This window comes from Rhinoderma darwinii, chromosome 5, assembly GCF_050947455.1.
Source record: "Rhinoderma darwinii isolate aRhiDar2 chromosome 5, aRhiDar2.hap1, whole genome shotgun sequence".
Taxonomy (NCBI): domain Eukaryota; kingdom Metazoa; phylum Chordata; class Amphibia; order Anura; family Rhinodermatidae; genus Rhinoderma; species Rhinoderma darwinii.
In genome coordinates, this window is record NC_134691.1 from 118,028,638 (window position 1) to 118,045,554 (window position 16,917).

General features: G+C 42.0%; 1 protein-coding gene across 1 annotated transcript in view; it reads right to left on the minus strand.

Annotated features, from left to right (window-relative positions):
* SPIRE1 (spire type actin nucleation factor 1) overlaps positions 1-16,917 on the minus strand; it is a 183,954-nt gene that overhangs the window by 5,690 nt on the left and 161,347 nt on the right. Inside the window, exons 10-12 of the mRNA XM_075826447.1 lie at positions 11,549-11,639; positions 11,229-11,371; positions 3,016-3,153 (exon numbers count right to left, since the gene is read on the minus strand). Coding sequence (XP_075682562.1) covers positions 3,016-3,153; positions 11,229-11,371; positions 11,549-11,639 — 372 coding nt within the window. The remainder of the gene's footprint in view (positions 1-3,015; positions 3,154-11,228; positions 11,372-11,548; positions 11,640-16,917) is intronic.

Genomic DNA, 16,917 nt, shown 5'->3' on the forward strand with positions numbered 1-16,917 from the left:
TTAGGCACTATGGGGCATTATACTGTGTGGTGGCAGCTAAGGAGCATTATACTGGGTATGGGGGACGTAATAGGGAAATATGCTGTATGGGGGAAGCTTTGGGATATTATACTATATAAGGGCAGCTTTGGGGGCATTATATTGTATGAGGGCAGCATACTGTATAAGGGCAGCTATGGGGCATTATACTGTATGAGTGCAGCTATGGGGGCATTATACTGTATGAGGGCAGCTATGGGGGCATTACACTGAATGAGGGCAGCTATAGGGGCATTACACTGAATGAGGGCAGCTATAGGGGCATTATACTGTGTAGGGACAGCTACGAGGGCATTATACGGTATGGGCAGCTATAGGGGCATTATACTGTATGGGGCAGCTATGGGGCATTATACTGTGTGGTGGCAGTTATGGGGGCATTAGATTGTATGGGAGGCACTATGAGGGCATTATACTGTGTAGGGCCAGCTAAGGGGGCATAATACTGTATGGGGCAGCTCTGGGGAGTTATAGTGTATGTGGGCAACTATGGGGCATTACACTGTGTGGGAGGCACTATGAGGGAATAATACCGTGTATGCGGAAGCGGTTTCCTCTGCAAAAAAACTCAGCATGAACAGGGCCTTATAAAGTTATGTTTTTATACTCCCAGTAACTGTGCCTCAACAAGGGTCAGATTCTGCAATTTGAATGGGATATTCTGGCAATCTGATTTCTATGCAGGGTTTTCACTACACTAATGGAAGTCATAACAATTTCCCTGGAGTTACTTCTTCTAGACCACAGTCACTCTTATGAGAAAGGCCCAGGAGGATCGAAACATCTTTGAAATGGAGTATGAAACAGAGTGAATATTAATTAGACTGATCTTTGAATCTTCAGCCAAAACCTTAAAGTTGATAAAGCTATCATTGTACCATAATTCCTTCTGGGAGTGCGGACTACAATAGCAGTTGGGTAACTACCGTCGTTGCAGCCATAGCGGCCGTCCAGTACCACTTAATTGTAGCTGCATCCTCAGGACTCAGACACAATTGAATATAAAAGTAGATATGGGGGCAGTCAGCTCCTTGCTCCAACATTCACTCGCTAACCCCTGACGCTGGCATGATGCAGTGACGTCATCGTACCTGCCTGCGCCAAGCCACCGACTGCAGAGGCCGGAAGAGGCCTGGAGAATGAGCTGCTCCGTTCGTTGTGGGAACAAGGCTAGGTGAGTATTAAGGGGCACTATTTCTCTGTGGGGAGGCAATAAGGCGGAGTACTGTGTCGGGGGAACTAAGGAGGCATCACTACTGTATTGGGGCACTAAGGGAGCATTGCTACTGTGAGGGAGGCACTGAGGGGGCATCATTTCTTTGTGATCCAAATAGCGAAAAAGAGAAAAATGATCACCCCTGATGGAAGGCGCTCCTGCACTTTTAGATTTAATACAACTAGAATCCCAGTTGGGACAAGATCTAAAATGAGGGGTTAATGACATATTAATGACATAGCATGCATGTCTTTTAAAAAATAAAAAATTTGCCCTCATTTGAGATCTTGTCCCAACTGGGATTCTAGTTGAATTCAATCTACAAGTGCAGGAGCGCCTTCCATCAGGGGTGATAATTTTTCACTATTTGGATCGCTTCAACATCGACTACTGCTGATCATTCAGCCGCCGGTGTTGACCCAGAGGGCTAGCAGACTGCACACATTCGGAGTATTGAGGCTCTATTGGTCTATTGATAGAGTTGTGCCGACCATCCAGCACAACTTTAAAAGGTGAGTGTAAAATCTCATTTTAAGCATATTACCGTTGACCTCCCTACAACAACAGCAATACCACAGAGGAGCGCTGTGTCTTCTTTTTTCTTTCCATATGACTGCCATCATTTCTTTGTGGGAGTTCTAAGGGAGCATCCTTACTATGTGGTGGCACTAAGGAAGCATATTTACTGTGAGGGAGCACTAAGGGGACATTACTGTGAGGAGGGCACTAAGGGGGCATAATTTATATGTGGGGGCCCTAACAGGGCATCCTTACTACGTGAGGGAACTGAGGGGCATTCTTACTGTGGGTAGAAAACCAAGGGGGCATAAATAATGTGAGGGGGAATAAATTGTGTCAGGAGCATTAAGAGGGCATTATTACTGCCAGGGGGGCACATCACTGTGTGGGGGCACTATTACTGTGTGAAACACAAAGAATGTACGATGAAAGTGTGAGGGGCACAAAGGGGCACTATTACTGTGTGGGGGCACTATTACGATGTACTGCACAAAGGGGGCACTATTAAAGTGTGGGGCACGGTTTGCCACTATTATTTTAGGGGGCACTATCTGTGTGGCACTATTTTTGCAGCAGTAGGACATTGCTGAAGGCAGTAGCAGGATAGGAAGTTTCTGCACAGGGCGTAGATTTGCTTGAAAAGCGAGGTTTTAAAGACAACTGGGCAGAAATTGCTGCAGAGATGAGTCGTGGCCAGTAGAAGAAGTCATGGCGCTCTGGCCCAGATGGAGAGAAAGGGAAAGTGATCGAATGATAGTAGACGTCATCTGTGAGCCACTGGATTCATTGCAATGTATTCAAGAATCATAATAATTTGCAGAGTGCCAGTGTAGAACTGGTTTGCAGCCACTTCATAGCTATGTATGGTGATATTATTAGTTATATTGGTCTTTGTGGTAGATATACGTGGTCATGGTTTGGAGATATTATTTGGCCCTTGTATAGTGTTATTATTTTGGAAGTGCATGACTGTTATTGAGAGGTAAACTAATCATATAAACATTAGCGTTAATGATGGGGCAAATTACTTGGGGCAGGACTGATGCATTTACGATTACAGGTTACCGACACCACAAAATCTTAACTTCTAACATGGAGCTGGTAAATGTACTTGCTCGTGGTACGGGGACAGGGGACTTGTGGAACTTGCGAACAAATATCTACATTCTATAGCGAGACTCAAATCAGCTCTTATTGTGACAATATTGGCATAACATTTATAAACAGAGAATTTGTCTTACCTTTCCTTTCTTTAGAGCATTATAGACATCTTTATACTGCTGATACTTCTCCAGCTCGGCCTTCACGAGGACTTGACGTATGTGCATTACTTCCTCTACAGTAAGAGCCAGACATTCTACAGGATAACAAAACTCCTCCTGAAATGAAACACCTTGGATTAACAACAAATCCAACAAACAGTTGCTAAAACTATGAAGTCCATCAACCAAGCACCTCTGTTAGTAGGAGGAAGATAGAGGTGTACTGACTGGATACACCTGAATGTAAAAAAAAGTGTATGTGACAACAAGCCGGAATTGAAATGGAACAGGAGATTGTAGTATTTTCTGTAGCTCCTCTGCAACACGACAGAAGACAATAGGGTATTTTTCCCTTCACTTAATATCAGAAATTTCTGTCTTTTCAAATATAGTATTTTGCTATACACATGAAGTGGGCAGAGTAGTTAGAGGGAAGTGTTAGTATGTGATCAATGATGGAGATTCTTATGCTGTGGTGTTGGAATATTGGCTACTATAAACGTGTAAAAAAAATGTAACAATTTAAAATGTCCCTCTAATTATACTCTCCCGCCAAAACGAACATCATGTGTAATTAGAATTGTATGCAGGTACAATACTCTCAGGGTGTCATACCGTTCCAACTGCAATGGCAGCGCCCCACGTGTAGGACTGTCTCTACACATCTGCGGTTAGTTCGGGCAGGAGAGTATAAATGGAGGGCCTCTTATAATTTGAGTTTGTGAGATTATCCATTTGTAACAAAATGTATTCTGTGTCTTATAAACACAGGAACATCAAACCCACCACAGAATAAACGTATCTCCTCGCAAACAGCAATCAGGCAAAATCATCATTGTGTGCCTACATTAAAGGCAGAATGTCATACCTCAAGGGTTCGTGATGGCTTCTTCTCAAGAGCATTTGCCACATAACAGTAAACGCCAACAGTAAATATAGATTCTCGTGTTCTGTCAAGTCACCATTACAGCTCCGATAGGGATTATTACTGAACTTTCCGAGACACCTGAATTGAAGACCAGTCTCACTATGCAGAAATAGATCACCCCCACCATATTTCAGCATAACTAGGCAAATTTGCCATTCGGAAGCCTGGAAAAGCTTGGTAACAACCCTTACGGCTTTGTAACTTTTGGCAAATTTTTGTCATTACCAATATTTACCGGATAATTATTTTGCTGGAAAAGGTTCTTTTGACCATTTGTTTTTTTCACAGTTCACAAAATACAATATATATGTGCAATTCTGCCTTTGAATTAGACCATTTAATTTGATAAGTAATACCAGGAAAACATTAGCATTTGGAAAAAAAAATTGTTCCTAGAAGATTTCTCAGTCTTCCCAAGTAAAAGATTTTAACTCTTATTTTGCTGGAAGCCAGGTGTAAACAAATACCAAGCAGCAGCATAGGAGTTACCAAGTAGAGAAGTATCACCCTGGTTATCCTATATATGAAAAAAACAAAAAACATACCCCTTTGGGTACATCCATGACCTGGAGACTAACCTGCTTTTAGAAGAAACCATATTTGTAAGAAGGTGTACATTTATTGTGTGTCATTCACAGAACTTGGAAATATTATTTGATTTAGAATTATTACTACTGCTATATATTTGCTTTACAATTGAATTAATGGAAAAGCTAATTTCTTAAGATTCTTAAGAATTTCTTCATGAAAATATGAAACTTTACCACAAAATGAAAAGATATGTAACATATTTAAAAAATGAATCAATATGCTTTTACATAGCAAATTATTGATACTAATTATTGATTAAATTAACAAATTATATTGTTTGCAATTTTTACTCAAAAGAAAGATAATAGATTAATAAATGCTGCAGTATTATATATGTCTTAGCCAGGAAGAGGGACCTCTAAATGGCTTTATTGGGGTCTACTTGACGTTAGCATTTTCAAGAGGATCATTATCTATGTCGATGTGTCTGTTTTAGTCAATACTTGTGTTCCTCATGAAATAACAATGTTGAAGCAACTTTGCTGTAAACTCTGCGTCGAGCCATTCTTTGGTTATTCCTCCTGGAAATTCATGAATAAATTCAGAACTGGGTGTTACCAGTCCCCTTGTCAATGGTGTATGTCCCTACACCATCTGAAACGGTCATCACTAACACTGTCAGACTGTGTATCGAGATACCTTTTTGACAACGGGAATGACCACGTCCAGTTGTCCATCTATTCATTCCAGGAGGAATAACAGAGGAACTGTTATACTGTTCTAAGAGCATATCCAACCAAATTTATGTCTATGGGCAGCTCTAGGTTCAGTAAACCCAGACAGTTTTTTGTTCAATTTCACACATTGTCTTAAATATTTTAGTTTAATTTAAATATGCTTTCTGAATACATGCGCATGTATGTTTGATCAGAAAGTGAGACATCTTAGAAAAGGAAGGGTTCATGGGGGTTCTAAACTATTTATCAAAAATCCCATTATATGATACGGTCATTATCAGCATGAAATGGCTGCTAACAGAGAGTAATACATTACAAATGACGTGCACCAAATATGCAGACACAATGTTAGCCATTTCTGGTTCAGTCGAGGTATAGAAGCTATAATTAGAAATTCATTGTTATTAGTAGCTTTATATATGGTACTATGTTGTAGAAATATCATTTATTTGGAAGTGTTTAGTATGTTAACATAATGAATACGCTTGTGTTTGTCAGTGATAAAATGCTAATGTTTATCGGAATCAAAAAGAATAGAACAAGTAAGGATGCTCAAACTTTAAGCAACATCACATTTGATTGAACCTCTTTTGGCCATTTATACCAGAATGGGATAAGGTCACATCAGAAACTCATAAATTTAATTTCAAGGCTCATAAAACTTGCATAGTGATGTTGCTTTATCAGTTTGTGGTCCTTCTCAATAGGATTTCTAATTTCTTATTATAATGATTGAAAAAAGAAACCAAAATCACGCTTAGATTTACTCCCTGCAAAGTCATTAGGACAGGTGGTGCGGATGCTGCAGCGAGTCGAAGGACACAGCTTAAGTACCGCTCCTACCCAGGAACAAGAGATCAATTCAGATCGAAACTGAAGATGAAAGAGGCAAACCTGGGGGACTGTCCACCTGCTGGCATAAGCTTTCTCAAACAGATAAAACATAGCCCCTGCCGCCCCAAAAATGGCTGCTTCAAAAGGAGTAGACCCCAACAAAGAAGCTGTGTGTATGGTGGAAAATGGTCGAAAAGCCATCCTTGGAAAGAAACGGGTTATCCTAGGAACCTGGATAATAAATAGGGAGGAGAGTAAAAGGTACATTCCCCAATGACTGCTTCAGCTTGTGGTCATCCGTCTCGTAATACTATGATCAGTCCGCAATGAATAGATGCCGCAAGCCTACTTGTTATTCGATTATAGGAACAGGAACAACATTGAAAATAACACTGGCTTAAAGAGGCTCTGTCACCACATTATAAGTGCCCTATCTCCTAGATAAGGAGATTGGCGCTATAATGTAAGTGACAGTAATGCTTTTTATTTAAAAAAAACGATCTGTTTTCACCACTTTATTAGCGTTTTTAGATTTATGCTAATGAGCTGCTTAATGCCCAAGTGGGCGTCTTTTTACTTTAGACCAAGTGGGCGTTGTACAGGGGAGTGTATGACTCTGACCAATCAGCAACATGCACTCCTCTCCATTCATTTACTCAGCGCATAGGGATCCTGCTAGATCCTTATGTGCTGTCTTATACTAACACATTAACAATACTGAAGTGCTTAGACAGTGAATAGACATTCCACGGGACGTCTATTCACAATCTCTGCACTTCGTTACTGTTTCTATGGTAATTAAAGCAGAGGAAGCGTGATCTCGTTGTAACCTGTCATTTACTGCGTAATCTCGCGGGATCACGCTTCCTCTGCTGTAACTACCACAGACAGAGTAACGAAGTGCAGAGATTGTGAATAGACATCCCATGGAATGTATTCACTGTCTAACCACTTCAGTATTGTTAATGTGTTAGTATAAGACAGCACATAAGGATCTAGCAGGATCCCTATGCGCTGAATAAATGAATGGTCAGCGTCATACACTCCCCTGTACAAAGCCCACTTGGTCTAAAGTAAAAATACGCCCACTTGGGCATTAAGCAACTCATTAGCATAAATCTAAAAACGCTAATAAAGTGGTGAAAATAGATAGTTTTTTAAAAATAAAAAGCACTGCTGTCACCTACAATATAGTGCCCATCTCCTTATGTAGGAGATAGGGCACTTATAATGTGGTGACAGCCTCTTTAAGCATCGTTCACATCTGCATTGTGGCATCTGTTTTAGCTGATCCGTTGAAACTTAAAAAACAGACAGACTGATGTATGCCAGACTGCTGTGTTCACATCACCGTTGCCCTTCTGCTGAGGGGTTCAGTCGGAGGTTTCCGTCTGGTTAACCCCTCAACGGAAAGGCAAACTAAAACCTAAGCTTCCGTTTGCATCACCATTGATCTCAATGGTGACGGAAACTTTTCTAAAGCTTTCAGTTTGTTAACGTTGTGACAGGGTTCCGTTGTTTTGACGGAATCAATTGTGCAGTCGACTACGCTATTGATGCCGTCAAAAACAATGGAACCCTGTCACAACGGTGACAAACGGAAACCTTTAGCAACGTTTCCGTCGTCATTGATATTAATGGTGATGCAAACGGAGGTTTAGGTTTCCCTTTGCCTCTCCGTTGAGGGGTTAACCCGACGGAAACTCTCAATGGAAGGGCAACGGTGATGTGAACAGGCCCATAACGCAACGGAAGGTAAAATATATATTTTTTGAAAGATCAGTTTACTGGATCCATAAAAAAAAAAACTCTTTTCTTTCTGTTTGTGTCAGTTTGTCATCAATTATACTCCATTTTTAACGGATCTGTTTTGATCTTTGCATCGATCTTGCTTTCATTTTTAGTCTGCGAATGTGTAGAAAAAAAAAACTTATCCGTTAAACGTAATCCATAACGGATACAAACAGATTGCATATCGGTTTGTATCGGTCATCCATTGACTTCAACGTTAATAAAAAACCGGAGAGGTCCTTATCATCAGGTTTTCCGTCATTTTTGACAGAAACAATAGCGCAGCAGACCATGCTATTGCTTGTCAGAAAAATGGAAACCTGATGGAACGGAGCCTAACGGAGCACAACTGATGCAAAAACAAACGTTCACTTGTGTTGACTGAAACGTTCACTTGTGTTCTTGTGGTCCTCTGACGGATCCGCTAGAACGGAAGGCACAGCGCAGATGTGAACGAAGCCTTAGAAGTGTGAGGCACAGCTCCAAGACATCATGCTTTCACGTATTCACGTTCATACCTCGCCTTTATGCCTATAACGTGCGGTTAGTTGACTACACTTCTCAATACAATGAAAAGTATGCCGACGCATACCACCTAAACATATGCCAAAAGAATAATATTTCGGACAATGGATACATTCAGCTTATGCATCTGGTGATTTTCCTGGGTTATACGCTAAATGTATGGTGTGAACATAGACAGAAATAACCTTGGGCTGCTGAAGGAAATGGGTTTCGAGCCTCCAGATATGCAGACCAAGCGCATATCCGTTTCCACTTCATCAACAACTTTGTTATGACTACACCGCATATAAAAGCCGTAGATTAGGACTAGTGGGTTATTTTTTTAAATAATTGAAAAAAAAACAAAAAAATAATCAGCCAAAGTCAGCTATTTTGCTGTGAGTGTTAAATGAGGTTGTATACAGTACTGCCAGACCTCATGGACTGTGTGGAGTCTGGCACATCAGCAAATCATTTGGTTCTCTGGCCTAGACTGTACAATTGAAATCTGCTATAGTGACAAGGAGGTAGTGCCAACTTCAATAACACACTTTGTTCACCAGAGGGCAGCAATGAATTTCACATCCAATAAACACAAAGGTGAGTGTATGGTTACTAAAGATCCTCCCATAAAAGCATTAATTACGGACCCACTCGGCATCCGGTTCTATTGGCCGCGGACACCTTTCCGTATCACTACGGATAAGTGGCTGTGCCGTAGAACCGTGCCGGGAATTATGGAGCATGTCCTACTTTTCGTTTTTTACGGGCCGTGCTCCCATACTTTGTATGGGAGAACGGCCCGAAAATGCGGGCTGCGGCCCGCGGCCGACCGGCCGTGCCTGCAATCACGGGCTGTGATTATGGGCTCGACCGTGTGCATGAGGCATTACTCTATAGATAGATGAAGAAAATATAAATGCAATAAACTGTACTTATTAGACAGTGATAAAAGCATTGTATAATAGGTGTCTATATCAAGTGCTTTATTCACATGGTCTCTAGTTTGTATTTATTTTCTGCTTTGCATGAAAAATCTAATATTAAAAATAGATAAAATATCATAGGAAATAGTGGAACAGGGCAGAGCATCCATAACCCCCTGATTTAATGTCAATTTAATAGATGGTCACGATTACTTAGCACCTCACGTGTCAGTTGTCTTAGGGCCTGTTCACATCACCCTTCATTTCCGTTCCGGGGTTCCGTCTGAGGTTTCCGTCGGGTGAACCCCGCAACGGAGAGTGAAAGTGAAAGCACAGCTTCCGTTTCAGTCACCATTGATCTCAATGGTGACGGAAACATTGCTAATGGTTTCCATTCGTCACCATTCCGGCAGGTTTCCGGTTTTCCGACGGAATCAATAGCGTAGTCGACTCCACTATTGATTCCGTCGGAAAATCAAAAAAATGGTGATCAACGGAAACCATTAGCGATGTTTCCGTCACCATTGAGATCAATGGTGACTGAAACGGAAGCTGTGCTTTCACTTTCACTCTCCGTTGCGGGGTTCACCCGACGGAAACCTCAGACGGAACCCCTGAATGGAAAGCAAACGGTGATGTGAACAGGCCCTTAGTGAAAGCAACCATACATAATGCAGTTAAAATAAAAATAAATTAAAAAAAACAAAAAAAAACATCGGGATTTTCAAAATAGAATAAAAATAAAATCAAAGCTAGTGTACAAATATTTAAAACTCGTGCAGGACAAAACATGTTACCCATAGCAACCAGTTAGTGGACGCCTTTTTAGTGACTTAATATCTTGCACCTTTGTATAAGTTAATTTCATGGCAGTTGAAATTTTTCGGTTAATAAAAATGAGCTTATGTATTATGTTATTATAAAGCACTTCATTGTCCCCTGTGATCCACAAACATCTCTCTGATTGCGTTTTCACTAATGTGGACACAATTCTAACACATTCACCCACAATTGTGTTTACGACAGTTTTCGACGTAAAATGTGACTTTTTTTAGAAGGCATATCAGAACGTACACCAAACTTGGGCATTTTTTGCAACTTTTCTCCTTAATTTGAAAAGTGACAAGAAAAATGGGCATAGTCACCCAAGATATGTAGTTTAGCCCAATTTTTTTTTAGTGTAGTGAGGATAAATGGTTCAAATCTATTTCTGCCTATAGCAGGCATAAAAACAATTTTTTTCTTACCTGGCTGAGTGTTAAAATTGTTGCGCCTTTTAATAAATTTGGTGCAAATCTCACAAACTATCCCCTTCACTTTGACTGGTGTAAAATATAGGCACTAGGCTCTATGAATAAAACTGCTGAGAAGCAACATCGGAAACCTTAAACTGCTGTCCACAAACAAGAACCTGTTTTTTTTTTTAGCTTTGTTTGTAATAGCGTGCCGAGTTTTTAGATTTTCGTAGGTAACACCCATAGAATTCCTTGTTAACATTTTGACAAGCTTTCATGTAACATTTTGACCATCTTTCACGATTTAAGGGTGTGCATGGTAATCAATTTCTCAGCAAACAATAGCTCATATAAAATTGGGTAAGGACAAGTTATTTCAGACGAGGTGTTGCTCATTCAAAACAAGTAGTCTTAGGGCCTGTTCACAGTTCCGTTAGTGGCCTCCGTCGCAGATCCATCCGAAAATACCAGAAACAATAGAGCAGCATGCTGCGCTATATTGTCTCCGGCAAAAACCACAGACACCACGATGGAAACCCACTAAAGTCACTGAGAAGGTCAACAGACAAACCGACGCAGGTGTGAACCTGCCTTTAGAGATTTCTGCATCAGTTTCTTGTATTTATTTCTAAAAAGGTTAATAAAACTGAAAACCATGTGGAGTAACAACTAAAGAAGTCTTCCAGCTAGTATGAGATTTGCCTACCAAAGATCTGGAACTTTGTCGGGATGGAGGAAGAAAATGCCGCACATTGGTAGGAGTCTCTTTCTCTATAGAGTGGCGCCTCTGTGGAGTTTGTCGTCGCTCAGGCTGAGGTGTAGAGGAGATGGGTAAGAATCTTGGAGGTGCTAAGAACACAATCAAGAAAAAAAAAAAGCAGCATGTAAAACTTAAGGTCATACTGACTATCTGTTCAGTCTTTTGTACGGAGCTTCTACAATGGTGATGTCAACCAATCTAGAACCACTCTTAATGGGAAGGGTTGTTTTTTTTTGGGGGGGATTCAGTTTTTATTTTTCACTCACTTTTCTTCCCGGCAGAGGTTCCTGGAGAAACATCTTCAGGCTGGGAATTGGACACACTACTGCTGCTTGAGGACTTGTGCACCGAATCCTCCTGAGTGAAGGAGAAAGCGAAACGATCAATAGCTGAACGGTTTACTGGTATATATATTTAGGGCATAGTAGAGTATATAATATACTGTAACCTCAAACACATTCTTTTTAGCATTTATCCCTAGTCTTGTGTGTGTCTCCTGTCACAGACTCATACCCATCATGCAGCACGGTTGTATGGACTGCAGCTATAGCCTGACCTAGTAAATAGAAATTAATAAACGCTAATCTCCTTTTAGTTAATCTATAATCCTGTTGCACGTTTCACACACTAGCAAACCACGCATTTATGGTAGGGAAAGCTTTCTGATTAAACAAGAGTAATCGTCGAAGAATAGTTAAGCTTCCGACACACACACGACATGGCATTTTATTCAAGGGTAAAGTGTAATTGAGGACATTTAAAAGAAGCTTCACCTTGGAGCCCCTAAACATTATATTAGTAATTTTTAGGGTTGGAAATTCCTGAATCTACCCATATTACTGAAGTGAAGGCGCTCTCTTTAAGAACTTTAGTAATTTGGGCAATAAAGCAGGACGGAAGCAGCTGTATTCTACTGAAGGCCCCTGCAAGCAGCTGAGAAAATGTTAACTTCATGCCACTAGCCGGCTCTATAACCTGAACTGCCGTTGCTCATAAAGGTAGCAACTCCTGTAATATATATGAGAATTGCTGGAAAGTGGCTCCTAAATGAAGCTTCATTTCATATTATTTTACAGGTCACAGGGGAAAAAAAACCACAGCATCTAACCCAGTTTGTTTGTCATGGACAATCTTTTCTGCAGCTTTATTGGTGGACAGAATATGACAGTATGAAGAGAGTATAAAACACATTATATGATAAATGCAGTAGTTTCTCCTGGCTCTAATACCCACAATATATATCTCAGACCCGAGCAGGTAAAATTAAAATCGGGTATGATCCAAGGAACACGCGAAATGGCATATATAAAGTAAAAAAAGTTTACCGCTCAGACGGCACTGGATACAGTCCAATATAAAATCCGTATGGGCACTCTCTCCCAGAAGAAGCCGGAAGGGCGAAACCCAGGGTCGGGCAAGAGTGTTTGGCGTGCCGCCTAGGAATGTTAAGATTTTAACTATTTTGATGCTTTTATTTCTTGTTACTTCTGTGAGTATAGAGAATATATATTAAACTTGGTGTGGAGCGATCAATTTTCAGAGGGTGTTGCACTATGTGTCTTCCTTTTTTTCATCTATTGGAGACATAGGATCTTTTTCCTACCAGGAGTCTTCTGAACATCGAGAGACTAAACGGAGCTCTCTGGGACTACAGGGATAAGAATTACCATCTACACCCTCACTGGGACTGTGGACTGTCCACTGCATTTTCCTGTGAGATAGTGCCCATACCGATTTGATATTGGACTGTAACCAGTGCCGTCTCAGCTGTAAATTTTATTGTACTTTACATTATACGACAAGCCGACATTTTAGAACCTTAGGAATGAATATGACAAAACATAAAAATATCTAACAAAGCTGCAACATGAATATTCAGCTTTAGCGACACTAGGACCTCTTCATCTGCAAGTCTCAGAGCCAGCCCAGGGGCTGGAAGATGGTATTTCACAACCACCACAAAGCATCAGCCCAACTGGGCCCAGTGATCTCGGAGTATTGCCCTTACCTACATCTACCTGATGAGAACAGAGGAAAGACTACCCCGAATATTGGCATGTTGGCCTACCTCTTCCTTCCCTGCTCTTTAGGTATAGAGGCATCTATAATAATCACCCCCCCTTCACTGCTGTGACCCAAGCCCCAGGTGATGGCCCACACTATGCAATCTATAATTTTTTATGCCATTGTTGTTGTTTAAGCGGCACTTCGTATATTCCAACCATTACAAAGTTGTCTGTTTCACAGTTAGCTGGTATATCTGTTATCTGGACCCCCAGTCAGCTCACACTTAATTGGGAGAAATAAAGGGGTAGCAATGGCAACCCTGTGAAGGTTGTTTTATGAAGTATATTTTACTTAAATAAAACTATGACTATAATTGTTTTATACATTAACGCATGATAGCACGAGATTATATTCACTTATGTGCCGCATAACGCCTACCAATTAGCTTGGTTTCTGAATGCCATTATGCTAGTAATCACCCTGTTTTGTGATGTTTGCTACCGTACTGCTTCAAGTTTGAAAAGACTAAAGAAAACAAAATGTACATTGTGAAAATAATAATCGCACACATAGAACTTTGAATACATGAGTTTATACCATAAGTTACACTTTCCTAAAAGAGAACATAAAGGGTTTTTATTAATCAAGTGACAGATAGGTTTGTTTGAATGATGATGGTATATATGATAAGATCCATTTCCTTTCTGTAAGATATATTGACTGTGCAAAATCCCACTGTTCGAGAAGACATCCTGTGTGTCACACTAAAGCATTTAAAAAATCCCGCTCCTTACACATGCACGAACCGGAGACTAATGAGTCACCAATATTGTGAAAGGCAGAGAATACCCACACACTGAGCTACAGCTGGGGAAAATGAAATGCCAGGGCTGGGTGTGATATGTAGCACTATTTAATGCAATCATATCACACATGACGCATGTGATTGTATAACTGTACAAAGAGCAGGGAGAGGTGACTGCTGGAGGCAGAATTATTTAGAAAGTCTTGTGCGGGAACATTACAAATATGAACAGCATCACCATCCAAAAAAAAAGTATAGAAAAGTTCATCAGGTGTTAGGGAATATTCAGACAGTTGTGTAACTCGTCCGTGTGCCGGCCGTTAAAACAACGGCCATGACTTCCGGTTCCGGCGCTGGCGATGCAGGACGCGTGTGACTGAGCTCCCGCTCCCGACTAGCCTGCTCATCTGCAAAAGTCACTTCGGTGGCGAAAAACAGCTCAGTGACACCGGCCCTTCGCACAGGAACGTACCCAGGGGTATATGGAAAGATATCTTCTCCGGAGCGCACACAAGCCAGCCATGGAGGATCGAGCCGCGGGTGGGGACAGGGGAGGTAAGATGGCGGCGTTTCCCGCCACTACTCCCCCGCTGTATTCACAAGATGAGGAACTGCTGCAGCCCCAGCACATGTCCCCAATTTCAAGCCAGGCAGAGACCATAGCCTCTTTGCAACCAGTACCTGTGGATTATATAGCACTAGCCCATGAAGTGGCTAAGCGGATAGCCCCTGACCTGCAAAAAGCGCTGGAAAAAACGGTGCAAGCGTCTCTTACCTGCATGCATGCGGATCTGGCACAAGTAACGTCCAGGACTAATGAATTAGAGCAACGGGTAACGCTGCTAGAGGATGAAAATGAACGCCTGCAGTCCAAACTTAAAGCGGTGTTGTCTAATACCACGCAGTTGGGAGACAAAGTAGAGGATCTGGAAAATCGCTCCAGGAGGAGCAACCTGCGAATTGTGGGCCTGAAAGAAGCGGTGGTCCGTTCTGAGTTGCAGCGTCTATGTGAGAGATCATTGCCAGCAGCATTGGGCCTCCAGCGTCCATGTCGGGTGGAAAGGGCGCATAGGGTGGGGCCAGACCCTAGAAATCTTCCAGCAGCAGACAACAGCAGCAGTTCGTATCGCCCCAGACAAGTCATCTTTAAACTGTTGGATTACAATGACAAGGTGGCACTGATGAAGGCATATCGCAGCAGATCTCGGCCCTTGGAGATAATGGGCATGAAAGTGCCACTTTTCGAGGACTATTTTATGGAGGTCGCGAAACGCAGGCGCTCCTTCAGCAAGATTTGTACCGAGCTGTTCCAAGCGAAAGTACGTTTTAATCTGCAATATCCAGCCATCTTGCGGGTGTTTCAAGCCAACGGCCGGACCACGACATTCAATACAGCAAAAGAGGCGGAGGACGCGCGGGCAGAGCTATGTCGAAGCCGCTCCCCGCACGAGGAGCAACGCAATCCAGAACACAGCCCACGTCGCATGCCGAGAGAAGTCGGAAGGAGTCGCTTGGATATGGAGAGGACCTGGGCAGAAGCTTTACTACCTACGCCCGGAAGAGAACGTGGAGGAAGGTCCAGGAACAGAGGGGATTCTCCGAAGCCGCAGAGACTGTCACGGGGCCGCACCAGGTCCACGTCTCCTAATTGAAGAGCCAAGTTTTTATAGGACCTTTATGTCTTAGATAGAGGGTCCTGAGGACGCTGTAGACCACTTGCAGGTTCCGATCCGATCTTGAGCAGATAAGTTGCCAGTTATTGCAGATAATGCTTGATGATTGCATATGTTTGTTTGTTACTACAGCATTTTAGTCTGTTGTCAAATGTCCTCAGATCAAAATGTATGCATACCGATATAATGCTTTATTCACATTGCAGGGGGTTGGAATCAGAGTTAGGGCCTGTTCTAAGTTATAAGCACGCTCACTGGTGGGATACTCTGAGAGTTCCACAAGGTCGGTTCTCTTCTGAAGCGGTTTATTTGGGTAGCTGTTTGGGGCAACGTTGAAGTGAAGCAGTGTTCAGGCCGATATGGCACGTGGTAATATGAGCGACAGCTGAAGGGCGTGACCCTTTGATAAAAGACCGAGTATCGGCTGCAAGAAATGGTTGGTTGGCGAAAGGCTGGTGCAGCTTGATCACGAGAAGTGATTTGTAATCTCGGCTGCGCAGGTCTGGGAGGTAGGGGGAGGGAGGGTCGTGTTAGTGCACAACAGAAAAAAGTGAATTTTCCTATGACAATGTGTACTAGGGGGGTGACCGCCCTTGGCACAGGCGTTTTTTATATTCCTTTTCAACAAGGTCTGTTGGCTTTGAGTTGGAGTTTAGCTTTGTTTGATAGGCCGTGTTCTGGCCATGTTTTTTATGTTTATACATGGCGATTAGGGAAAGATGGATCCGACTCCCCGAACCGATCACGGCTTTTTGACACCTTAGCTCATCTTAGACATAGTCCAATAACATGAAAATAGTCTCATGGAATGTTAAGGGGCTCAGATCCCCACAGAAACGGACCAAACTCTTGCGACATATGAAGAGATTGCATCCAGATGTAGCCATGTTACAGGAAACTCACCTTACCGAGTTAGAATTTAAATATTTACAAAAATTCTGGGTGGGCCACGTTTTTGGCTCGCCAGCAAGAGATGGCAAGGCGGGAGTTATAATATTGATACATAAAAATTTTGCTTTCACATTGGTGTCCCAGGAACGTGATGATGAGGGGCGTTGAGTCCATCTAGTGGTGGAACATGCAGGGAAAACTGTTAGTATCTACAATGTCTATGGGCCAAATGCGGCCAGCACAGGTTTTTTTTGACCAA